Source organism: Equus caballus, chromosome 2, assembly GCF_041296265.1.
Source record: "Equus caballus isolate H_3958 breed thoroughbred chromosome 2, TB-T2T, whole genome shotgun sequence".
In the NCBI taxonomy this organism is placed as follows: domain Eukaryota; kingdom Metazoa; phylum Chordata; class Mammalia; order Perissodactyla; family Equidae; genus Equus; species Equus caballus.
The window spans coordinates 499,092-526,523 of NC_091685.1; the positions used below are offsets into that span (position 1 = coordinate 499,092).

At 43.5% G+C, this 27,432-nt stretch overlaps 1 protein-coding gene and 1 long non-coding RNA gene across 35 annotated transcripts in view; one reads left to right on the forward strand and one right to left on the reverse strand.

Moving 5' to 3' along the window:
* Window positions 1-27,432, reverse strand: part of FGGY (FGGY carbohydrate kinase domain containing) — a 377,460-nt gene that overhangs the window by 85,634 nt on the left and 264,394 nt on the right. For all 34 annotated transcript variants that reach the window (XM_070259847.1, XM_070259854.1, XM_070259850.1 and 31 more), the window contains one exon: window positions 11,673-11,820. In XM_070259847.1, coding sequence (XP_070115948.1) covers window positions 11,673-11,820 — 148 coding nt within the window. The remainder of the gene's footprint in view (window positions 1-11,672; window positions 11,821-27,432) is intronic.
* On the forward strand, window positions 1,548-13,196 carry LOC102149029 (uncharacterized). The gene is made up of 3 exons (XR_289768.4): window positions 1,548-1,806; window positions 9,779-9,882; window positions 11,319-13,196. It is a non-coding gene; the product is annotated as an uncharacterized lncRNA (long non-coding RNA).

The window sequence follows — 27,432 nt, forward strand, 5'->3', positions numbered from 1 at the left end:
CAATTATAGGCAGACAAAATTTACCACCTTGGCTCCTCATGTATTTATAAAGGGAGGAGACATTTCCTCCACGTTCCAAGAGAGAACACTGGGTTATCACTTTCAGTTGCTCACTTCATGCTCCCAAGCACTGTCCCCAACCTCCACACTTACCCTTCCTCATCAGAAGAGTGGCTTATATGAGATTGGGGTAGCAGGAGTGTTCCTGTAGCTCATAGGGTGACTTTGTGTGGATTAGAAAAAGGTGCTCCCTGCAGGCGGACTAAATGCAAAAGGCACCCCATCTGGAAGAATGAACCACAAAAAGGAGCAGAGTGAATAGGATTTCAGCCCTGTCATATGGCACCCTCAGCCGAATATCTTATGTGAGCAACCAGCACCGTGCCATGTGGTGGTCCGTGGTAAAGGTCACTAGTCATGAATGGGCTCTCTCTCTTCTGTACCAGCCTGGCCTCAACAGCATCATTGCAGCTGATCTCTTGGGGAAGCTGACTGGACTATGGCTCAGGGCTCTCTTCCAGAGCCAGTCCAGGAGGCAGGCTACCTCTGGCTTCCTCTTCCTGGTCATCGATTAGATGGGAATGAGGCTACGATGCTCTGTGTGGCTGGGTATGTATCTGTCTGGCAGACCCACATCCCATAGGTGGATCCTGAAGACTGGCTCTGGATAAACTGTGATTGGGGGTGGGGGAGGATTTCGACTTTGTATATAAGATGCATTCTCCTATTCATTTATTAGCAAGCCCAGTGCTCTGCGTAATAACATTGACAATGTAACTGGTTCTGATATGCTTCTCAGTCAGGAAGACCCCGGAAGGGAGAAGCTGTGTGATATCACCAGATTTAGCTTCCTTAATCCCAGCAAATGTTCATAAGAACTTCCCAAAAGTATTCATATTCAAGCAAAAAGATATCATGGACACTTCTCTAAATTTCTGGTGCCTCCAGAACTCAGAAATCATAGGTGAGAAAAGAGAAGATAGTTACAGAAACTGAGGATGAGATAAAGTAAACGAGCATGAAATTTAGCTCTTGAGCTTGCTGGTAGTGATGGCAAAAAGGGACACGATGAGTGACATAGCTTTTTTTTTTTCTGACAAATAAAACATACTCATTCTTCAAGAGAGAGAAAATTATTCCTGAGAAGAAATCTAGAAGGGATTTACTACATGGATCACTCTATGGAACGTACTCAGTTATTAAAAGGGAACAGCAAAGCACAGCTCACCCATAGCCATTTCCAACATTCCCTCACCACTAACACCAGGACCACAGAGTTGAAATGTGACCCAATGAAAGACATTTCTCTCTAAAGTGTGAAGTTACTATGATCTGGGGTCCTTGCTTCCTTGACATCTCACCTGATGTGCGGATAGAGAGACTAGAAAGGAAGAGCATGAGGATGTCCCTTTGATTCTCTCTCAAATACCAGGCACCTCAGCCCTGCCTCGGCAAAAGACAAATGACAGTCAGCCCAAAATGGACCATTCTAAGGAGTGCCTGCATGGAAATCATTCAGGAAGCTACGGAGGGCCCTCAGAGAGCTCGCAGTAGGGAGGTGGCTGCAGTGCCCTGGGAGCGCCAGGGATATCCTGGGGGAGGTGTGGCTTGGTAAACAGTGAGAAAGCTGGGATAGGCCAGATGAGCCGATACCTCTGGCTGAAGGCTGAATGGCTCCATTAATAAGAGGAAGTGGGAAAGAAACATAAGTGGAAGGAGTGTGTTTACAGAAGTGCATGTGCCTATTTTGAATGTTTGGGCAAGAGAGTGAAATGTGCGGGGAAGTCCCATGGGAGACTCGCAATGGTAAGCACATTTTATTTATTTTGACTACTGTGTAATGAGGAAAACTATAAGAGAAAGCACTTAGAATTAATATTTAGAGACGTGTGAAAGCTGCATATGGTGGCCAAAGAGATGTGAACTGCAATTGATAATTTCAACATCCTAGATAGTGTTATAGAATGTTTATGTAAATGTTGGCATTTTTGAGCTTGGAAGAGAAGTGTAGGTGAGCTTTGGAGTAAGATACCTGGTTTAAACCTGGACATTCTCCCTAACTGGCTGCATGACAGTGTGAGTTTTCTAACCTCTCTGAGCCTCAATGTCTTTCATTTGTAAAATAGGAATGATAATTCTCAAAGCATTTGTGTGAAGGTTAAATGATACATCATCTGCAAAGTGTCTTACTTTTCAGCATGCTGTACCGAGTCAACAGGAGCTAGACACTCCTCTAGCTCCTCGAGAGCCAACCATGTGTGCGCAGGTCTCACTTGATCAATGTTCATTCTCTTTCTCTTGAATTGAATAAAGGGTTCAATCTCATTCATTAATTGAGATACAGCAATACAGGATCTCCTTCAGCTTGCTCTAGGTACCACCAGGGTATAATGGGGGCACTGAAGACTAGTGGATGTACAGGAAAGGGAAGGTAGGGCAGACGGTACATTGACCACCAACATCAGGGTCATAGTGTTGAAGGCATGGATATCTTAGAGTGTGGAGAAGCAGTGTGTCCCTGATGAGTGCCCAGGGATAGCACAGTGGGGGACTCACTGGCAAGGAGTCCTTGGAGAAGCCTTAGTCTTTATCAACCTGCACACTTCCACACACTCTGTGACTAGGAAAGACTGACAGTCTGCGACCTGGACTTCAGCTTAAGTCCTTCTGCCACTTAGTAGCTGTGTGAATCTGGACACGTCTCAACTCTTTCCTGGGATCCTAGTTGAATGCAGATTTCCTGGCATCTGACTCCAGATTTCTCGACCCTTTGGTGTGGGCCCAGCAAGATGTATTTTCAGCAAGGTCCTAATGCACAATAAATTGTGGGAATGATTGTCCTAAACCTGGGGATTGTGAATTACAGGTTCACAGGGCCTAAAATAGTTGAGATTATGAACAAATCTATTACTAATTTAGTTAGCTGAGTTTTTTCCTTCCTAGTTGTTAAAGGAATTGAAGTTATTACATATGTTGGTAAGGAAAAAAGGGCAAGAAATAGTCTCAAGGGGTCTCTTAAGATTACAAAAGACATGAAAACAGGATTCCCAGTCCTGAGATTTCCTAGAGCTTCCTAGAGAGTCATCAGAGCTTCATGTGGTGTCCAAGGCTCAGGGGAATCGGCTGAAAGCTTTTCAGAAGACAAAGCAGCAAAAAAATGCTCCACTCAGTTGAATAATGAAGGCAGAGCTGACGGACAGACAGCAAGAAAATGAGGAAGGCCAGAGAGAGAACCTCTGGAGAGAGGACAGAGATTGGAGGACAGGTCTGAGATAATCAGTAGCCTGGAAGACAAAGAGGGACAAATGTCCCCAACAATAGTCAGAGGTTTCAGTAAGTATCAGGCATCGAGGCTGATAATTGGCATTGCCTAAAACTCACCCAGATCTGGGTGCATATAAACGTATTAACAGAATGTGATAGGCAGAATTCCAAAGATGCCCCCCCCAAGATTCCCACCCCTCCAGAATCACTCAAACCCGAATCTAGGCACTGCTGCAGAGGGATTTTGCAGATGGAACAATTTACTAGCCAGCTCACCTTAAAATAGGGAGATTATCCTGGATTACCCAGTTGAGCCCAATGTAATCATATGATCTCTTGAAAGCAGAAGAGGAAGGCAGAAGAGTCAGTCAGGAGATACAGGAAGAGGAAGGCAGGAGAGATGAGGCAGAAGTGGCAATAAAAGAGATTCAAAGCAGGAGGGGTACTTGATCCACTATTGCTGGCATTGAAGATGGAGCAAGGGGGCGAGGAGCCAAGAAATGCAGGTGGCTGTAGAAGCTGAAGACCCCTGGCTGACAGATAGCCAGGAAACAGGGGCCTCAGCCCTTCCACTGCGCGCAGCTGAATTTGGCCAACAACTTGAAGGAGTCTGGTAGCAGCTTATTCCCAGAGCCTCTAGAGAAGAGTCCTTGGTTCTGGCCTCGTGAAAAGAGAAGCAGAGAGACCAGCTGAGTCAGCCTGGGCTTCAGACCTCAGAACTGGGGGTAATAAACTCAAGCCTCTAAGTTTGTGGTTAACTTATTACAGCAGCAAAACACAACTAATACACACAAGACGAGGGGATGACGGACTGACATTCTCTCTCACAACCTCATTCTATTGGTGAACTCTGCAGCACACAACGCTAGTCCATTTGCTGTTTGCCAGATGTACCAGGCACTTCACACACACTCTTGGTGCTCCAGACCCACGTCATTTTAATATGCTCTCGCACGCTATCCCAAAGCTGTTCCAGTTAGCTGTCCTGGCCCTCACTCGCTGTCGTCTAACACCGTCCTGGGTTTGCATGTCAACCTGGGTCGCATCCTTGGTTCTCTGGCCTTAGTTCCTTCCCATTATTGATCTCTTGGGTCTTCCTGGCAGATTTCCACCTGACTCACTCAGTCTCTCATCCTTATACTCTACCTTGGGGAGGGCTCCTGTCCAGCATCTACTTCCCACTCCAGTTTTACATATTGTTTGGTGTATGTAGGGAAGACAAAAAGCACTAAGAAAGAAAAGTCTGATTCTGTAATATAATTTTTAAAAAATCACTAAATGAGGGAGAAATATTAGAGACACATTAAAAACAGAGCAGAAGTGCGAAAAATACAAAAATCTAGTTTTTTATTAAATTTTTTTTCCTACCAAAGAATGTCAGTGACTTCCGTTTGAACTGACCAGGTTCTAATACCACTTTTGGTCTTTTCTCCTCGGGGTAGAGTACTTATGGTAATTACTGGGTAATGAGTACTCTGAGCCTCAGTTTCTCCATTCTTTTAAACGAGGCAACAACATTGTCCTGCAGGGTTATTGTGAGAGTCAGTGACGATGCATGTAGAGCCATCTACCACGGAGCCTGGCACATCATGGTCCCTGAAAAAATGGTACCTACTATAAATCACAATACCAGCTGGTGAATTAGTTGCTTCAATAAGAAAACACATTAACAGAAAACCCATTAAATGATACTGAGGATATTAAGCTCTGTTATAGGATTCAATTTTTCACAGGCAAAAACAATATGCAAAAAGTAACTAAATAGGGGCTGGCCCGGTGGCATGGTGGTTAAGTTCGCATGCTCCACTTTGGTGGCCTGGGGTTTGCAGGTTCAGATCCTGGGTGCAGACTGACACACTTCTCATCGAGCCATGCTGTGGTGGTGTCCCACATGAAAAATAGAGGAAGATTGGCACAGATGTTAGCTCAGTGACAATCTTCCTCAAGCAAAAAAGAGGAAGCTTGGCAACAGATACTAGCTCAGGGCCAATCGTTCTTACCTAAAAAAAAAAAAAGGCTAAATAAAACAGCATTAAATCATAACAAAAACATCAACAAACTCATGTCAAAGAGGAACGTGTTTCCAAGGCTTATAAAATATCTTTCAAAAGGTGCTTTAATTAGCTGAGGGGCTTCCAGCTCCATCATCCATCTTCCCACCAGAGGAAGCCACAGGGATACAATCTCTGGCTTCTCCCGAGCTCTTGCAAATCCTCATTGGAGTTGTTGTCTTCATCCACAGCTCACTCTGTTTAGCGATGCCCATCCCTAGCCGGGGTCCAGTCCTCTGGGAACTGGCTGAGGACCTCTAATGCCTGTCTCCTGAGCGCCCCGCCAGCCCTGTGCTCGCTCTGAAGGGGCTGCTACAGCAGCGCTCGGCCCCCCAGCAGTTAGAGCAGCACATGGCCTTATGAAAGAGATCACAGTTCTTCAAGAAGCAAACAATGACTTTCCATCCCAGGTAGTACTGTCCTTGCAAAATGAAGCAGAGAAAACATGATTCAGCTGATAGTGAACATGGTGCGTCCTCACAGCCTGATCTGTCTCTGAGGTAATTCACTTCTTTGAGTGGGTATTTCAGGAAAAGAGTTTAAAAACCTCACCAAAACAAAGAGGTCATGTCAATTTGAGAACAGAAACTGGTCATACACACAAGGCTTTCAAAATTCCTACAGCACGAGCTGTGTTGTAAGGCAGACCAAGTTTGAGTTTCCTGTTGTGCTGATGAGGAAACTGAGGGCCAAGGACTTAAACAGGGACAAGACTAGTCTCTACCCTGTATGAAACCGGGTTCCCGTGATGGACCTCATGACTGTTCAGCTTCTCTAGCTGGTTGTTCATGGCTGGTGACTAAGTCCAGTCAGTCCCGGGCCTAAGGTGGATGGCTCATACTGGCTGTCCAGGATTCAAAGGCCGCACTTAGAATCTGGTTGGCCATCTTGTAAACATGCAAATAAGGGCCACTAAGCAGGAGCTACAGACTCAAAAGCATTTGCTCTTGTCGTCTGTCCACTATGTGACAGTCTCCCCATTTGATTCTGACAGTGACCTGCAAGGAAGCCTGTGGCGTCCCTGCTTCCTGATGAGCACGTTGACCTCACAGAGCCAACCTCAAAGGTCACATAACTGGTACATTTCTAAGCCAAGAGGCAAACACAAGTCTGACTTCAAAACCTGGGCTCTGTTTACTGTTTGACAGCGGTAAAAACTATCCAACCAACCACTCAAAATAAAAACAATCACACACAAGAATCTAAAACATGCAACCACTCCTGATGGTATGTAGTTTCATCCATCTTTGTGCCACCATGTCATGTTTCTTTACTTTAAAAGTAAGCATTCTGCTTTGTTTTTAAAGAACCTAGAATTACCAGCATTAAACGTTTTGATACTGCTATTCCCCAAGCTTCTGCTTCTTTTAAATATCACGTATGCAGCCCTTACCTCTCTGTGCCTCACTTACCAAGTGGGGAGGAGAAACATTCACATAGGAGGCTGCTTGGTCCAGGTCGACTAGTGAGGTGCCCACCCCCTAAGCTCCACCTCTTTCTACCCAGTACTCTAGATCAATGTGCATCACCAAAGGAGTAGTGAGGCAGCCAATCACACGGCAGGGAGCCAACTGTTTCCAGAACAAAAGAAAATGATTTTATCAGGCATAAGGGAAGGATTCCTGGTTACGCCCTGTTCCTGATGACAAGGGTAGGCACCTGGAGTGGAAGGGTTTGGAGCCAGGTCAAAGCAGGAGTGGTGATGACTTTTGAAATCTGAGTCAGTGAGGCCGGGAAGGAAGCTAGAACCAGCACTGAGGAGAGATGGCGTCAGAACTCAAATCCAAAGACCAGTGTAAAAGTGAAAACGGCCAGCAGGTGAGAAGCCTGGTGGTCAGAACAGGGTAGCGAGGCCGAGGCTGCCAGGTCAGCATCACCCCACGCAGGATGGAGCTGCCGGGACTCCTGCTCTACAGTCCTGAGTGCATTTTATGAAGTCCCGAGTAACGAGGCAAGCAGCCTCGTGGGGTATGCATCCTGAAAGTCGGGATTCATGGGTCAGCTAAGCGCCCGCATCTCTCGGCATCGTGACCTTGGGCAGGTCACCGTCTGTTCCTCTGTTGACAAATGAAGACTGAAATAATTACTGAACCGTAAGGCAATTACTCAGTGCCCGGCTCTGACCCAAGCACTGTTGAAACTAAAAAAGCAAATAAACCATAGCCCCTACCCTCAAAATGTTTTTCTAATAAATTTAAAATATATGCTATGTCTTATGATAGCTCTGATGTTCTGTTCTTTAGTAAAAATTGTTTCTTATTGCCTTTCATGCAGATTTTAACCCTGCTATTGGATTTTTAGTTGTCTTTATCATTTCCTTTTTCTTCTCATTTCATTGCCTTTTCATCGGAACTCATTTTTTCCTGTTTCTGCCCTATTTTGTAGAGATGTGTCCCTAAAAAGCAACCTATTGAATATGGCAAGGAGTTTTTAATCGTTTCTTTTGGTTTTAGTAGTAAACAACTTTTTAAGAGGCCTTTCCCTAAATGCTGAAAATATTCCTTTTTCTTTGTATGCAGCATGTTTTTCCTAGCGGACTGACTTTATTATCATTGTTTTGCTCACTTTAACTAGAGAGCCATACATGTTCAGGGATTCCCAGCACAGGGTACACACGACTTACTCTCGCCCCCCTCATGGTAACTTGGATTTGCCTCTTCAGATCTACAGTAGCTGCCAATCCCAGAGCTGAGGGCTCTATTTTGGACAGCTTTGTGGTCCTGAGGCAGACCACCACGGCCCGGCTTCACAACCCTAGGACAGACAGCAGACTGCAAAACTATAGCCGCCTTCCACATTTGCAGGCTCTTCCTATCTCCGGCCCTTTTACAGAGTTTTACTCAGGATCCTTAGCATGCAGGGTATCCCCTTTCCTCCTCAGTCAGACTTCCTGCCCAGTTGGCTCCTTCGCTTGGCGGTTTTCTAATGGATTGAACTGAAAGGGAAGATGAGGTCTGGGTTGTGGAGGAGTTCTGGGAAATTAAACTCACTGGCTGCTTCTAAAAAGCAAAAGAAAGCAAAACAAAACCCTAACTGTCAGCAGCAGAGGGATGACTGCTCTGTTTTCAGACTGAAAGGGACCTTGCATTTTTCAGCTAGGGAGCGGAGAGCGGAGACGTCCAAACTCGTGCAAGGCTGGCAGCTTACTCTGTTCATGTGTCAATATTATGTTTATCAAACCAATTACATTTAGTCTTTTAGATTCTGGAAAATCTTCCCAGATTCTCTCTGAGAATGTCAGTCCTATTTTTCCTTGTTGAATGTCATCTTAATTGTCAAAATTAGCATCAGTTTATGCTTTTTTTGCATCTTCATAGGTATTTTCAAGTGAAGCAGAGAAAGGCTGCATGAGAACTTGCCACTTAAATGACCCCTAAAAAAAATTCAAAGTCAGACATTTATTGAGCACCTTCTTCAGCTCGCACAGATGTCTCCGGTACAGGGCTCACACTGTGTAATGACTATGTACACACACACACACACTCTCTCTCTCTCTCACAAAGGTACAATAATTACCTCCTCCGCTCTAGAACTCTGCACACACTGGGATCTCCCCGGCCCCAAAACCCCTTCCCTGCCTCACACAGTGTCAATGTCACCTCCTACCTGAAGCCTCTCCTGGCCACTGAGACTGGCTGTGCAATCATCGTCCATGCATCGAGGAGCCCGGGACAGCGAGCGGCACCTGGAGCTTGACCCTGTATCCCCACTGTCTGTTTATACATTCTATCTGTCTCCAAAGACAGTAATATTCCTGAAGCCTGGAATTGTGTCTAGTCACTCATATCCCCCACCAACTATAGTGGCCTGAATTTGTTAACATTATTAATTGATGAAAAATGTACTCATAATTATGGTAAAATAGGAACTTCTTAGCTTAATGTACCTGGACATTAATGCTGGCAGTAAATACTTATCAAATGGATAGTAAGAGTCACTAGCAATCTAATCCATTTAGCATCAGCTGTATACTTTTTCTAACAACAGATGACCTCTTTATTATCCCCTTGTTGATTATGAATTATCACTAAGTACACATCAAGCACTCCGCATGTGCCCAGAGCGCTGTTTCAGGAGCCCAAAGAAGCAGTCACATGTGGGTCGTGCCCTGCTGGGAGCACCCTCATCATCCTCCTTGCTAGGTACTTTTTAAACTTAGCACTTTATCCAGCACTTCCGTCCCCTCCCTTGAAACATGCTCCAGGAGTGTAAGAGCTGGTGGCCCTGCCGGCACCGGCAGCAAGGCCTGGCATGCAGGAGGGACCGGAGAGGCATGCACTCCCCGTGTGCTGGAGACAGCAGTCACGGCAGGTGCTGCAAAAGGGTAATGTGGCAACAGACAGGTTTCAGGGTGATTATTTTGATGTCACCCAAAACTGGATTGAGAGAAAAAGATTTGGGGGGAAAATTTTAGCCCAGAGTTTCCTTCCTTCTGTCTTATCTAGGTCACCTTTTCCTTCCAGCGGTGTGCCACAAATTCACGGAGGGACAGCTATTCTGACAGAAGCCAACACAAGGACGGTCATGAAGGGAAATTGCTGCTAAGAAATATCAGGCAATATATGAGGTGTGTTTGTAAAACAATAAAGCTTTTTAAAAAAGTAAACTTACTAGAATTTTCAATACAATGGAGCATATGTCCCCAGGCAAGAAGTCTCCTTTGGCGACTATGTACTTATTCTAATGAGTCAGGCATTCTTCAAAACATTTCACTGACTCCTTTGGAATTACATTCTGCGTGTGGGTTACCTTTACTAGAATATCCTCTGATGGAAATTCTTGAGTCTCTGGGTGTCAGGTTTGGTTTTAAAAAACAGACAAAAGTCACTGGGAGCCACGGCACCTGCCACGCTGGGTGCTGAAGCTGGGTACCACAGATGTTGGCAAGGGAGGGACCCAAGGGAAGACCTCCAGAGCCACCAACATTATACTATACAACCCTGCTTTGTTCCGGGTCATTTTATGAACTGGCCAGGCTTCTTAACTTCTTTAACATTTTCAGTGTTTACTATATTTGACTTCATATATTTGTCTCTAATTAAGACACTCACTTTTGCACTCATATGAAAAGTGTTCTTCCCCAAACCTCTGTTTGCACCCAGAGAGACAGTTATCTGAATGTACTGCTTTCTAGTTGCCATCTGTGGCCACACAGCCCTCTCTGGACAATCTTCTTCTGCTTCCACAGGCCAAAAAGGGAGGCTGAGCTTATTATTTGCTGTATGGGTGTGCTTCATGGACTCCAGACAGATAGAACTTTTGCTTTGTCCAATTTTCTTTTCTCTCACCATGACTCCTTTTTATCAGGCGAAGCTGATTGTATCCACTAGGTAATGAAAATAAAGATCAGGTTTTCCTGTTGGCATCATACAAATATTTAAAACAACCTCAATAAAATTAACCACAAACCCTAGAATTTTGAGTCTTGAAGCCCTTCAAGCCAGCAGGCCTGCCCCACTGTCACGCAGTGCATAGATCGTACACAGCTCGCAGCCTCCATTCTGAATTTCCTGCCTTAATTTGCCTCACACTCTGCTTCTCAACTTCTTGACACCTTCCTGGATTCTGAAATCGTGGTTTATTTTCTTATTTGTAGTCCCTTGGAACTGAGGCTTAGCTTTTTTCTTTAGCTTTCTCATGCTCCGTCCATCCTCAAACATGAGTCTTGTGGCTGTATTGCTCTCAGCCGCCAGTCTCAGTTGGCCACCAGGACGCCGTGTCTCCACTCCCTTAGCTTAGGTGGTGGGCGGCTCCCCTACCAAGTTCACCCTGGCCCTCCTGAGGTCCCAAAATCGCTGCACTGGAAGTGACTCTAAAGGTCATTAAGAGCTGAATTTATCCACCAACCTAAGTTCTTAATTGTATTTTACTTTTACCGAAGTTTAATCTGAAACCCTAATAATGTTAGTAGGTACTCTGAAGAGCCCTGATTCAGAGCCTAGACAGATGCGTGGCTGTGGGAAGCAAGACCATAAGAGGTAATATTTACCACTTATTTACCAGGTGGCCTGGGAATGGAGGTGGAAAACATGCCTCTACGAACTGATGTAAATACAAGAAGTACACAGGCAGGAGCTCACGACTTCCAGCCACTACAGGGGACAAAGAGGCTGCAGGAGCTAAATGTACGAAATACTGCTTTGAAGGCTCTCAAGACTGGCTGAGAAACGACGAGAACTTTCAGCAGATCAGCGCAGGCAGCAGCAGCAGCCTTCAGACGGCAATGCACGTGCAAGAAGCTGGGGGCTGCTGGCCGGTTTTGTTTATTTTTCCTCTCTCCCTCCCCTCACTTGGCTTCTCCCAAGCTGTGCAGTCATTTGGTCTGCCTTCTTCGTGCAAGGACTGGCTGTTACTTACCATGCCCTTTAGTGTCAGATCTGCTAGGGGAGACCGGTTGCCATGGAAATCTGGCCAAACATGTAAATCAACAGTGAGGAAACCCACAGGCTGCGCCTTCTTAATCAGATCCAGGTGACTGTTCAAATATGCATATACACTCTGGCATCTGGAAGAGAAGTAGATTCTGTTTTTAAAAGGGGGGTAGGGCTAGGGAGCAAATTGTTTTGCAGAAAGAAACCATTTGTATTTCCATATCAAATCCAGAAAGTAAGCAGGGTCCCAAAAGCTTCAGCAAAGAAACTCCCCCAAAGCCACAGAAAGCGGCATACTCTCAAATCACACTGTATTATTACTACGACGAGGTGGCATGTCCCAGTGGAAAGTGGGAAGGGCTGGGATCAGAAGACCAGGTCCAGAAACCCCTCGTAGGGTTTCTTTACCCCCTCATAAGTGTGTAACCACTTTCTGAACGACTTTCTTTGCATCTGTAAAAACAGATATCATAATCCCTGTCCAGCTTACCTCACAGGGTTATTGTGAAGATCAAAGGAAACCATGGATGTGAAGATACAGCATTTTGTAAACTATACAATACTGTACATTCGTAAAGGATTTTTAAAGAATCGGTACTCCTAATTGTAGTAATAATGATGTGACCAGTGGAGACAAACATAACTTCCTGGACTCAGGATAGGAGTTTCCAAGGGAAGTGACAGAAAAGGGTGAACGCAGTTAGGGTCAGGAGTAGGAGACCTGATTCACAGCCTAAACCCACCAAAGGACATTGCATTAGTCCTTTCTCCTTTTTAAGCCTCAGTTTCTGCACGTGTCGAATGAGGGTGTCAGACCACTTCCCCCAGCTGTACATGTCCAGCTGAAAGGGGGACAGAGGTCATGGGCTTGGTGATCAAGGCAGTCCTGGGGTCAGATCTTGGTGCTGTCTGTCCTAGCTGGGTAACATGGGCCAGTGACTTCACCTCTCTGAACTTCTGCTTTCCCATGCATCAAATGGGTCTACCACCACCGACCTCACTGGGTTAAATCGCACTGCATGGGACAAACATTAAAGTTGGTTACCCTTCCCTGCTTTAGAGGTGTTTCCTTCTCAAAGTCCAGCGCCAATGATTCTAGAAGAAAGTGGGTATACCAGAGGTGGGCACGCACGCCACTGCCCACTGGTGTCTTTGGAACGATAGCTTTAAAGCTTAAAAACATGGCTTGAATGATGGCAGAAAAAAGTATAGGACATCAATGTCCACAGGAGGTTAATATCTAAGACACTTAAGATAATAGTTATTATTCATATTTAAAAAATGTTTTAGGAGTACGGCTCAGCGATTTCTAGCTCTAGTCTTTCGACACACTCTGAGTGTCCCTCTGAATCCATCAACTTCCCGAAAGTTCTCTAAACTAAGTTTAAAGAAACAAACAAGTAGAGCGGTGGTTTTCAAGCTCTTTTATTACATAAAAATTTTATTGTTTTTTTGTATGGAACTCCAAAATATAAACTATAGAAAAGTAAAAGAGCTCTATGTAAGTGCACGAGTGAGCGTACGTGTGAGTGTGTGTGTGTGACGTGTGTGGCGGAGGCGAGGGCGGGTCTACCTAAGAGGCCGTCTCTTGGCTTCTTTCTGTGACCCCTCGTTCCCATCTGTAGGAATCTCTGCCTTAGCTCACATTAGGACGACACTGCGGGACAAGGCTCCCCAACCACAGCAACATCAGCTGCTTCTCCCAGAGTGTGCACCAGGCCTTCAGCCACAGCCGGCGAGCGGGCACCGTGACCATCCCTTTTCAGGGAGATACTCAAAGAGGCGAAGACACGTGACTACGTCCAAATTCAAACCCTCCTCTGTGTCATGCTGAAGCCATATGCTATCCGTATCCCAAGTCAGAAATGATTTGTGACAGCCCCACCTTCAAACCCTGTTTTAGCCTGATTTTAGGATAACGTTAAGAAGGGCTCCATGGAAGGCAGGGCCAGAACCACGTTTCTGGGTAGAACAGGGTCACATCCTGGTTTCCTATTTCCTACCTCTCTCTGCTCCTGGTCCAACAGGAACCACACTGACAACAAAAGCCATGAGAACATCCTTTCTAGCCCGAAGTCGAGAGTCTGCCCTAATTCTAGCAGCACCCGCTTCAGACCAGCGTCACTGCACTTAGAGTAAGGGATTGTTTTTTTTAAAGAAGCGCGTGTCTATAAATCTTTTCTTTGCCTCTCAAGGAATCTCGGAGCAGGACATTTGGTTTCAGACATCTGGGTCAATAAGAACCTATAGGCCTAATTGCTATTGATTTGTCATTGTCTCATTTACTGCGGGTCTTTGCAAACAGCGAGATTCATTTAGCCTCCACATTTACAATCCCTCCCGCACTAATGAGATCCCCGGGGAGGGCGCATATGCTCACCCGCTTTGACTCCTAACCTCCTCGCAGCTGGATATTTGTTCTCTGAACGCACCCCTTCTCCTGCATGTTGTTTCAATTACACCTCACCATGTGTGCTATCTGAGTATATTATCCAAAATGAAGTGCACTTGAAAAACATTAAAATAACGAATGCACATCATTATTCACATAATTTAAACTTGCACAATGCCTTTTTTGGTTCTGACTTTGTTTCATTTGTGTGTTTTATCAATCCCTTCTCCAATGGCGGTCTGCCCTCTTCCAGCTTGAGCATCACAGATTAACTGTTTCAAGCGGCTCATTCTCCCCCTCACGAACTCCAGGCACGTATGTGCTCTCTCAGGAGGAAGAATTCTTCCTGTCCTAGTCCCATTGTGTGTGATGAAGAAAATACAGTTTCAGCAGCCACAAAGTGACTTCACATGTGCCACGGGGTGATCAGGCACACTAACCTCTCCAGGCCTGGCTTACTTTTTTACAATCAGGTCTAATACTTTCACCTCACAGGCTGCTCTGAAGATTAGACATAAGACTCCTGAGCACTACAAAATGACAGGTGATTGATAAATACTTCCCTCTCCCTTCCCATCACAGGAAATTAATTTCTAGCTTAAAACAAATCTAAGAGTCACGGGAGATTTTTTTCAGACTTTACTTCTTACAATCTTAAATGCAAACAGCACCCCTGAATCGCCACACGCCCCTTCCTCTCCATCAATCATTTAATTCTTTGGAGTCACAGGCTTCCCAGAAGCATGGTGACCATAATTTCAAACCGAAAATCACAATACATGGTCTAACAGGAGACATTTGCGCCCCTTTCCAGAGTAAGAGAAAGTCTTGGAAAAGAAGCTTCCTCACCTCCTGGCCCCTGCCGCCCACGCTCCTGGAACTCCCACAGGAGGAATGCCACCCTCTGGGCCGATAACTCCAATGGCCTTGAGTTTACTTGAACGCTTGCATTTTGTACCACTTGACCACTTCTTACTCCTTCGTTCTCTTTCCCTTTTTCCAGGACATGATACTCTGGTTTTCCGGCCTCCTCTCCAGCTGGTTCTCTTCCTTTGCTTGTCCCTTACATATCTGAAGTCTCTCCGAGATCTGTCCTTGTCCCTCTTCTCACTCTTTATAATCCCTTGGGTGATCTATCCTCTTTTCATGCCTCCAGGTACCATCCAGGGCTGAGGACTTCCAAGGGCATGCCCTTACTTCCGGCTGATTTCTCACTCACGAGTTCCAGGTCTAATATCCAACCACCCAGCAAATGCTCCCTCTGGGATGCCCAGAGGGACCACAACTAAAAATGTCTAATATGATACACGTCGTCTTTTCTGGTGTTCTCCCTTCCTTCTGTGTCCCCTGGTTTAATCAAAGCCAATCTCCCTTAAGCGGTTTAAGCAACAATTTGGGGGCAGAGTCAGAGTCGGATGACTCCTCCATCTCCCTCTCAGCTCCCAAATTTAATTTTTCATCGACTTGTCAATTTATTATATTAAATATTCCTCTAATGAGCAAACTTTCCTCCAGCTCAACTGTTTCTCTTTATTCAGGCTGCATTCAAATGGCTGCATTAGAGCTTTGCTTTCCTAACTTATCTCCCCTCTTGAAATCTGGACCCCTCCCCGCAACGGGCTTTGCTGCACTCCTTCCTGGTGATTCTTCTAAAATGCCACTCTGATTAGGACTCCACCTTACCTAAAATTCTTCAGTGGCTCCTCCCCACTGTCCTCAAGATGAAGCACAGACGTCCTTGCCTGGCGTAAGATGCTCTTCATCATCCAGCTTTCCCTTCGTTGCGCTATATTACGTGGACGTCTTCCACTCCTGCTCCCTCCTCACCCCTGCACACGCCATGCTGTAACCACACTAAACTACTTTTAATATTCATCATACGCCTCAGAATGTTTGCCTATTCTGCTCCCTCTTACTCAGAATTCTCTTCCTTGCCTTCCTTACCTGCCTATGTCAACCACATCCCAGACTCATCTTTGATAGCATCCTATCCCTTGGAGGCTATTCTTGGACATATGCTCCTTTCACTGCCCATGCTCACATGGCACCTACAGTGAACACAACTGCTTCAGCTCCCCTCCTCACATCCCCAATCCTAGCCTCATTAGAGGAAGCAGGAGTGATCCTGACATCTTCAAGTACCCTCAGGAGTGGTATGCCACCTGCCCTCATCACCTGTGCTGGGGGTTTGATAGTAAAATCTGTGCTCTCTGGTTTGGGAATAAAAAGATTTTCTGCGATAACACTGATTGCATTATTTCCCTGCTTAGAATCCTGCAATGGCTAACCACTGGCCTCCAGATAAAATCAGTTTCTCAGCTTGGCTTACAAGGCCCTGGGTGATCCAGACCCTGCCCTCATCCCCAGCCCCCCTTGCTCACTGTGGTCTGTGGCCGAGTATCAATTCCTCAGCCTCTCTTCAAGGGCTTCATACATATCAGTCCCGGAGCCTAGAGCGCTCTTCTCTGCTCTTCACACGGTTAGCTCCTCTCACTCTTCAGATCTGAGCTGTCCATCCAGCAGCCAGGGCTTCCCTGACCGCCCCGTCTCAATGGGGTTGCCCTGATAACTTATTACTGCGTTCTGTTAGTTTCCTTCACATCAGGTGTAGTCACTGGAGACTTATTTACTTGTTGACTACCTATGGCCTCCTCTGGACTTTAAGCTACACGAAGGCAGACCATCACCACTATATACTCAGGATTTAGCAGAGAACTTGCACATAGTACCACACAAGAGTATACATCAAATAGATGAAAGGAATTTCCTCCACTGTATGATAATTGCCTCTTTACTTGATCTGTATCCGTCTCTGGAATCTGAACTCCTTCGAGGAAAGAGCTGCATTTTATTCATCCTTCCAGGTGCTCAATGCATAGTTATTGAAATGTATAATGAATGAATGCAGACCCAACACAAAACATTAGAACTAGAATTTCTGGGTTGTTTATACCTCTACATCTCATTGTAGCACTGGGCTGCCAAAGGGTGGATCTCTGGAGTCACAGGGACACAGTGTTCCAGACATGCCTGGGTGTACCCCTCAGAAGGGGGCAGGGAAAAGGAACAAACATTTTGTGACCCCCACCCCTTTCCACTTACATGCCAGGCAGTGTGCTGGGCTCTAGGCAACCAGCTGAGAAACAGAAAATGGAGAATTTATTTCCTAAGTCAGCACAGCCCTAAGTCTTCTTGGGAGGACCCCAATGCCCTGAGCACTTTCTTATCCTTGCATGCAAAATAGAAGCCAAAGGAGCCTTCAAGAACTTACTGATTATCCTGGAACATCCTAGGGGATAAAAGGTGTTAATATTTCCTCTCTGCTTCTATGATTGCCCTAGCATAGGGAAGCCTAAGTAAGTACTTGACAGACTGATGGCCCCAGTTGTCAGACTGAGGGACTGAGGTGGAAGAAGCCATAAAGGCCAAGGGAGCAATGTGAGAACACAAGAGTCGAATGGAAAGTGAGAGCAATCTTCAGAAGTGGAGTATATCACGTGTGTGTGTCTGTGTGTGTGTGAGTATAATTTCCATGAAAGTAGGGACTTTTTTTTGCTTTGTTCACTCTTGTATCTTAAGTGCTCATAAGACACTCATCAGACAGTCAGAGGACCTGGAACTCAGCCTTGGCTCTGCTGCCAACCTTGCATCCAGCACTTATGGATTATGCTAACATCTTCCCACCAAACCCTGCCACCAGCAGAACCTCATTCTGAGACATTGGTAGCGAAGGCTCTTTAAGAGAATTAGGACAATAATGGGCAGTTTAGAGGAAAAGAGCTGAAGTTATAATCAATATAAGGCAGACTCTGGCTAAGGAGTGAAATACCTGGATATCTGGCCCCACACAGAGAGAGACTCCGGTTGCCATTTACATGCACAGGCACATCTAGTTACTGTTTACTTAATTTATAAGCTCCCAAAACATCTGTCTTCAGGGATGGGGCCTAAAAGGACCATGATAAACCAAAAGTATAAAACAGTAAATCTGCTATTTATCAACATTTGTTTCCACAGTTTCAAATAGGATTTGCTGATTCTAAGCTCTGAGATAGGGGTGACCTGCATTGCTGTTTTCAGAGAGCCCCAAGTCATACACAAAGAGGACTATAGTTTCTGATTCCAAGGGATGTGTCATCCCTTCCAAATAGCCCACTTCACTTTAATAACAGCTATGCTTACTTCTTTCTAAGACCTGAAGCATAATGGGTCCTATAGACTTAGAATATTCTATTCACAGATCTGATATCATACAGATACACTTTCCTTTGCAAAACAATAGAAGGAAAATGGAAGAGAAGAGAACCAACATTTATTGAATACATACTAAACATGTGAGATGGACATAAACTTTTGGAGTCATCAAAACATAGAAAAAAATGAAGCCAAGAAAGTAGATAGGATCATGTTGGAAGAGACAGCAAAGAGAGAAGAGAGCCAAGAATGTAGCTGTGATGAACTTTGATGTTAATGGTCAAGAAAAGGACCATGAGTTTAAAAAAGAGAGTAAGAAGGAGGAGTCAAAGATACAGGAGGAAAACTGGGAGAGGGTGACATTCTGGAAAGCCAAGGAAAGAGTGTTAAAAGGAGAAGAAGGAGAAGCATGTGGCAGACTGGTGCCACATGCTGCTGAGAGCTAAGGAAGGGAGCCAGAAGACACTCTATGTCACTGAGGACATTAACATTCAATGTTTCAGGGGTTGATGGTAACAGAATTCAAACTGGACAGAATTCAAAATGAGTAATAGTGACCAAGAGTACAGGCAACACTTTGGAGAAACTTACTTCTAAAGAGAAGGAGAAATACAGGGAGGTAGTCAGAAGAGGGTGTGAAGTCAATCAGCCTGTGAAAGAGCTGGGATTCAGATCCAGTCTGACTCTAAGACTGAATTGCACAAACTGCTGCTCCTGGATCACCCTATGCTGCTCTTTCTCTGAGTTTGCATGCTAATCCATAAATCCTTCCTTCTTCCCCATTTTCAATAAAAACCACTCATATGAGGTTCAGCCATAGAAGAAAGTTCTGGAAATTTTAAGTATTTCATTGCAAAGACTAAACTATCCCTTAGGTTTGTGTGGAGGTTTAAGATCTTCAGAGATTGGCATTTCTATGATCTACCTTCATTCTCATAACACCTGGAAAATGAGTGAAGCAGGGTGGTATTACTGTAAATTTATGAGTGAGGAAACTGAGTCACCAAGACATTTATGGCAAGAGTGGCACAAGAACCCAAGACCTCTCATCCCCAGCCCAGTGTTCTTGCTACTCCACCACACTTTCCACACGAGGCCGGGCAGGCTGCGGATGACTGATCCCTGCCGCTCAACCCTGGAACAACCACCACCCAAACTCTCTTCTATGATGGCAGCAGGAGTAGCGATAGTTGTCGTCATTGTCCTGGTACAGTTTACAAAGCCTTCCAAGATACATTACCTCCCTGAACCCAAAATAAGCCCTCAGAGGTATCCGGGGCTCATTGTCTCATAGCTACTATCCTACGATCTGATGAGGAAACTGAGGTTCATACAATGATGCACATTGGGGCTGGGATTTGAATCCAGATCTTGGAACTCTAACTCTAGTCCTCTTTTCTTTGGGTTGGTGATTTTTAAATGCTGGATCCCTTCAAGAATCTGACGAAAGCTATCACCCCTCTTCACAGAAATATATGAGCAAGTAAATAATCAACAAAACTCTGCACACAATTAACGGGTTCACTGATGATCTGAAGTTAGGAACCCCTGCTCAAGCTATGTGGTGTCTCAGCTAACTAAAGTACTAGCTGACGCTGTTATGTGGTGGGAACCCCCTCAGTGGTAATGGCATTGTAACTAGAGATTCCCAGAAGGGAAGGCTTATGGAGCATCTCAAACTCCTTGTCAGGATCAGGCTTCCTTCTCTCCAGCTGATGACACACTGCTTCTAATCTAGTACAGTGTGCATTTCATTCTGCTCTGTGCAAGAGTGACTCCCTGTGAGAATGTAAGTCCCTTGTGGACTGAAAACACCTAATATAAGTAACTGCAACAACCATAACAATAACTTCTATCACTACCACTATATCACTTACTGAATACCTATTACAGCTCAACAATGTCACTATGCGCCAGACCCTATTCGAATTCATTTAAGTTTCTCAACAACCTTATGAGGTGTTGACTGTTATTATTTCCTTTTACAGTGAAGTACTAAGGCGCAAAGAGGTTAAGTGAATTGCCCAGGGTCACACAGATACCAAGGGGTGAAGCGAAGAAACAGTCAATTTGGCGCCACAGTCGATACTAACCTCCAGCTTAGACGGTCTCTCTTTTGCCATGTACTGGCTACATGGGGTCTCTTTGTTAATATTAATATTGAAATATTATAATATTAATATTTAACTTTTGTTAAAAAGCCCAAAATAAATATTACCATGAAATTCATTTATTGCTTTTCAAACTTTTTACTTCAAAATAATTTTAGATTTACAGAAAAGTTGCAAAACTAGTACAGACTTCCCTTACACTCATCATCTAAGAAATTAACATGGATACAATACCTTTTTAAATTTTTTTATTTTATTGCAGTAACCTTGGATTATAACATCATATAGCTTTCAGATGTACATCGCAATATATTTCGAAATCTGTGTAGATTACATCGTGTTCACCACCCAAAAACTAATTCTAGTCCATCCCCTCACGTGTGAGCCTCATCACCCCTTTTGTCCTCCCCTCCCCCCCCTTCCCCTAGGTAATCACCAATCCAATCTCCATTGCTATGTGTTTTTTTGTTTGTTTGTTTTTATCTTCTACTTATGAGTGAGATCATATAGTATTTGACTTTCTCCCTGTGACTTTTTTCACTTAGCATAATACACTCGAGGTCCATCCATGTTGTCACAAATGGCCGGATGTCATCATTTCTTATGGCTGAGTAGTATTCCATGGAGTATATATACCACATCTTCTTTATCCATTCGTCTCTTGATGGGCACCTAGGTTGCTTCCAAGTCTTGGCTATTGTGAATAATGCTGCAATGAACATAGGGGTGCATATCTTTATGCATTTGTGTTTTCAACTTCTTTGGATAAATACCCAGCAGTGGGATAGCTGGATCATATGGTAGATCTATGCTTAATTTTCTGAGGATACTCCATACTGCTTTCCATAGTGGCTGCACCAGTTTGTACTCCCACCAGCAGTGTAAGAAGGTTCCCTTCTCTCCACATCCTCTCCAACATTTGTTGTTTCCTGTCTTGTTGATAATAGCCATTCTGAGCGGAGTGAGGTGATACCTCATTGTAGTTTTGATTTGCATGTTCCTGATAGCTAATGATGTTGAGCATCTTTTCATATGCCTGTTGGCCATCCATATATCTTCTTTGGAGAAATCTCTGTTCAGATCTTTTGCCCATTTTTTAATTGGGTTGTTAGTTTTTTTGTTGTCGAGTTGTATGAGTTCTTTGTATATTTTGGATATTAACCCCTTATCTGATATGTGGTTTGCAAATATCTTCTCCCAATTGTTAGGTTGTCTTTTCGTTTTGTTGATGGTTTCCTTTGCTGTGCAGAAGCTTTTTAGTTTGATGTAGTACCATTTGTTCATTTTTTCTTTTGTTTCCCTTGCCCAGTCAGACATGGTACTTGAAAATATGCTGCTCAGACCGATGTCAAAGAGTGTACTGCCTATGTTTTCTTCAATAAGTTTCATGGTTTTGGTCTTACATTCAAGTCTTTAAACCATTTTGACTTGATTTTTGTGCTTGGTGTAAGGTAATGGTCTACTTTCATTCTTTTGCATGTGGCTGTCCAGTTTTCCCAACACCATTTATTGAAGAGACTCTCCTTTCTCCACTGTATGCTCTTGGCTTCCTTGTTGAATATTAGCTGTCCATAAATGTGTGAGTTTATTTCTGGGCTCTCGATTCTGTTCCATTGACCTGTGTGTCTGTTTTTGTGCCAGTTCCATGCTGTTTTGGTTACTACAGCTTTGTAGTATATTTTGAAATCAGGGAGTGTGATACCTCCAGCTTTGTTCTTTTTTTCTCAGGAATCCTTTGGCTATTCAGGGTCTTTTGTTGTTCCATATAAATTTTAGGATTCTTTGTTCTATTTCTGTGAAAAATGTTGTTGGAACTTTGATAGGCATTGCATTGAATCTGTAGATTGCTTTAGGAAGTATGGACATTTTAACTATGTTAATTCTTCCAATCCAAGAGCACGGAATATCTTTCCATTTCTTTGTGTCTTCTTTGATTTCTTTCAACAATGTCTTATAGTTTTTGGTGTATAGATCTTTCATCTCTTTGGTTAAGATTATTACTGGGTATTTTATTCTTTTTGTTGCAATTGTAAATGGGATTGTATTCTTAATTTCTCTTTCCGCTACTTCATTGTTAGTGTATAGAAATGCAACTGATTTTTGTATGTTGATTTTGTATCCTGTGACTTCACTGTATTAATTTATTATTTCTAAAGTTTTTTAGCGGATTCTTCAGGGTTTTCTATATATAAAATCATGTTGTCCGCAAAGAGTGATAGTTTCACTTCTTCTTTTCCAATATGGATCCCTTTTATTTCTTTTTCTTGCCTGATTGCTCTGGCTAGGACTTCTAACCCTATGTTAAATAAGAGTGGTAACAGTGGGCATCTTTGTCTGACTCCTCTTCTTAGAGGGATAGCTTTCAGTTTTTCTCTGTTGAGAATGATATTTGCTGTGGGTTTGTCACATATGGCCTTTATCATGTTGAGGTATTTTCTTTCTATACACATTTTATTCAGTGTTTTTATCATAAATGGATACTGTATCTTGTCAAATGCTTTCTCTGCATCTGTTGAAATGATCATGTGATTTTTATTCTTCATTTTGTTGATGTGGTGTATCACATTGATAGATTTGCGGATGTTGAACCATCCCTGCATCCCCGGAATGAAACCCACTTGATCATGATTTATGATCTTTTTAATGTATTGTTGTATTCAATTTACTAGTATTTTGTTTAAGATTTTTGCATCGATGTTCATCAGTGATATTGACTGGTAACTTTCTTTTTTTGTGTTGTCCTTGTCTGGTTTTGGTATCAGGATAATGTTGGCTTCGTAGAAGGAGTTAGGAAACCTCCCCTCCTCTTCAATTTTTTGGAAGAGTTTGATAAGGATAGGTATGAAGTCTTCTTTGAATGTTTGGTAGAACTCACCAGAGAAGCCATCCGGTCCTGGACTTTTATTTTTTGGGAGGTTTTTGATTGCTGGTTTGCTCTCCTTACTGGTGATTCATCTATTCAAATTCTCTACTTCTTCTTGGTCCAGTTTTGGAAGGTTGTATGTTTCTAAGAATTTATCCAGTTCTGCTAGATTATCCAATTTGTTGGCATTTGGCTTTTCATAGTATTCTCTTATTATCTTTTATATTTCTGAGGTGTCCATTGTAATCTCTCCTCTTTCATTTCTGATTTTATTTATTTGAGCCTTCTCTCTTTTTTTCTTGGTGAGTCTAGCTAAGGGTTTGTCAATTTTGTTTATCTTTTCAAAGAACCAGCTCTTGGTTTCATTATTTTCCTATTTTTCAGTCTCTATTCCATTTGTTTCTGCTCTGATTTATATTATTTCCTTCCTTTTGCTGATTTGGGGCTTTGTTTGTTCTTCTTATTCCAATACCTTTAGATGTACTGTTAGATTGTTTATTTGGGATTTTCCTTCTTTGTTGAGGTAGGCCTGAATTGCTATAAACTTCCCTCATAGAACAGCATTTGTTTCATCCCATAGATTTTGGCATCTTGTATTTTCATTTTCATTTGTTTCCAGGAATTTTTTTTATTACTCCTTTGATTTCTTCATTGACCTAATCATTGTTCAGTAGCATTTTGTTTAATCTCTACATTTTGGCAGCTTTTCTGGTTTTCTTCCTGTAGCTGATTTCTAGTTTCATACCTTTGTGATCAGAAAAGATGCATGGTATTATTTTGATGTTCTCAAATTTATTGAGACTTGTTTTGTGGCCTAACACGTGATCAATCCTGGAGAATGTTCCATGTGCATTTGAAAAGAACGTATATTCTGTGGTTTGGGGATGGAATGTTCTATATATATCCACTAAGTCCATCCGGCCAAATGTGTCATTTAAGGCCAGTGTTTCCTTATTGATCTTCTGTTTGGATGATCTATCCATTGGTGTAAGTGGAGTGTTAAAGTCCACTACTATTATTGTATTACTGTCTATTTCTCCTTTTATGTCTGTTAATAATTACTTTATATATTTAGGTGCTCCTATGTGGGGTGCATAGGTATTTACAAGTGTTATATCTTCTTGTTGGATTGTTCCCTTTATCATTATGTAGTGCATTTCTTTGTCTCTTCTTACAGTTTTTGTTTTAAAGTCTATTTTACCTGATATAAGTATTGCTACCTCCACTTTCTTTTCTGTGCCATTTGCATGGAATATCTTTTTCCATCCTTTCATTTTCAGTTTGTGAGTGTCTTTAGGTCTGAAGTGCGTCTCTTGTATGCAGCCTATATATGGGTCTTGTTTTTTTTATCCAATTGGCCACCATATGCCTTTTGATTGGAGCATTTAGACCATTGACATTTAAAGAAGCCATTGATAAATATGTATTTATTGCCATTTTGTTACTTTTTTTTTTCTGGGTGTTTCAGTAGTTCTTCCTTTCTTTTTCTCTTGCTCTCTTCCCTTATGGTTAGATGGCTTTCCTCAGTAATATGTTTGATTTCTTCTGTTTTACTTTTGTGCTTACTTATTATAGGTTTCTGATCGGTGATTACCATGAGGAACCTATATTATATTCTATGTATATAACAGTCTATATCGAGTTGATAGACTCTTTAGCTTAACCTCTTTCTAAAAGTTCTACTTTTACACTCCCCTCCTCCCACATTTTATGTTTTTGAAATAATACCTAATCTCTTGTTTTGTGTGTGGATATCCATTACCCTCTTATCATTGAAATAGGTAATTTTAGTACTTTTGTCTTTTAACCTTCATCTTATCTTCACAGGTGGTTGATCTGCTAGCTTTAGTATATTTTTACCTTTACCAGTGACTTTATTGCATGGCTTTTTTGGCGGAGGTCATTTTTTTTTGATAATTTTTTTATCCGTATTTGTGGTCATCACTTTCCCTCTTAAATAAATCCCTTCAGCATTTCTTGTAGAACTGGTTTCTTGGTGATAAACTCCTTTAAATTTTGCTTGTCTCGGAAGCTCTTTCTCTCTCCCTCCCTTCTGAATGACAACCTTGATGGATAGAGTATTCTTGGCTGTAGGTTTTTTCCTTTTAGCACTTTAAATATGTCATGCCATTCTCTTCTCACCTGTAGGGTTTTGGCTGAGAAGTCCACTGATAGCCTGATGGGCTTTCCCTTGTATGTCACTTCTGGCCTTTCTCTTGCTGTTTTTAGGATTCTCTCTTTATGTTTAATTTTGGACATTTTAATTATAATGTGCCTTGGTGTGGGCCTTTTTGAGCTTAGTTTGTTTGGAGCTCTCTGTGCTTCCTGTACTTGAATATGTGTTTCCTTCTGTAGATTAGGAAAATTTTCATCTAGTATTTCTTTCAATAAATTTTCTGCCCCTTTGTCTCTCTCTTATCCTTCTGGGACACCTATAATATGAATGTTAGTATGCTTGATATTCTCCCAAAGTTCCCTTAGACTGTTCTCATTCTGTCTAATTCCTTTTTCTTTTTTCTGTTCTGCTTGGGTGTTTTCCTCTAGTCTTTTGTCTAGCTCACTGATCCATTCTTCTGTTTCCTCTACTCTGCTATTGAGTCCCTCTAGTGAACTTTCATTTCCAGTATTGCATTCTTCTTTTTTGATTGGTTCTTTTTTCTATTTTCCAGTTCTTTGTTGATGAGCTCACTGTGTTCATCCAGTCTCCTCCCAATATCTGTTACCATCTTTATGAGATTTTGTTTGAACTCTTTGTTGGGTAGGTCGCTTGTTTCTGTTTTATTTGGTCCTTTTCTTGGGGTTTTGTCCTGTTCCCTTGCTTGGAATTGTATTCCTTTGTCTCCTCATTATGCCTCTTTCTCTTTGCTTATTTCCATATATTAGGTGAGTCAGCTACATCTCCTGATCTTGGAGAAATGGCCTTATGTAAGAGATGCCTTTTGAGGCTCAGCAGTGTGCTTCCCTCTTGTCAGTAGTCCAAAAGACCTTTGTGGGCTACTTGTGTCCTTCTGCTGTGGCAGGGTTTTTCTTAATGCAGGTACCCAGGGAGACCAGCCTTTCCTTCCCTGGCCAGCTGTTTGTAAATCTGGTTTGACGAGCCTCAGCACCATTGGCTACAAGGTCTAACAGCACACTCTTGTTGCAGTTTTCTTGTTACTTGGGTAGGTACCCAGTATAGCTGGTTGCCAGGCTCAGGGGCTTATAGTTCCTATAGGCCTCAGGCCCACAAGGCTGTTGTCAGTTCTCTTAGGAGTGCAGCTGAGTGGGGCTGGCCCTAGGCATGGGGGAACTCAATTGTTTCAGGCTTTGGAAGGTGGGACTGATCCTTTTTATGGCTATTTGTGAAGCACAGGTCTTCTGCCTCTGATAAGCCTCACCCCCCACAGGACCACAGACACCATCAAGACAGTCCTGGTCTGTGCATGCTTCCTAATCCCCTGGAGAGTACCCTGATGCCCCACTGCAGGTGCCCCCACCTCTCCACCAATGCCCCCTACAGTTCACCTGGTCCTCACACAGGCCCTGCCCCACAGAGGCAGACACACTCACCTGCCTGTAGAGGATCAAGGCATCCAGTCAATGCAGGCTGACAAGTAGCCTGAGGGCTTGCTGTTGGGCAGGGTGGGTCCCTAGGGTGGGCTGCCTGCCCTGGATGAACTGGATTAAATCTGTGCTCTAGTGGGTGTGGCAGCCCCCTGGGCTAACAGGCCAGGGGGAGAACCTCAATGGCGTCTGCTGGGGTCTGTGTCAGCACGCCTGGGCCAGGTCAGAACAATGGCCCCCACCAATGTCTCAGTCTCTGGAGAGGTCCCTCCTCTCACCAAGATACCCCCAGAGCCCACCAGGTGAGTCTCTTTTCACCAAAGGACTGTCAGCCTTCTCTCTGGTGATTTTAGGTTGCTGAGATGGGTGAGTTTGTCTGCAGGCCCTTCAAGACCAGGGTCTTTTCAGCTTTTGTCTGATAACTTTTCTGGGGGTATTCCCTGCTGCAGTTACTAGCCAGCAAAGCCAGATAATAAGATACTCGTCTCAGTTGGGCTGCATCTGAAGGACGTTTATAGCAGTATCAGACCCCGCTCCGGACCTCACTCCTCCAGGCAGGGCTGTGTACCTTAGGGTGGCTCCCACCTGGCTGGCTGAGAAACTCTGCTGCTCCAAAAGGTGGCTTTTCTCTCATCACCAGGAA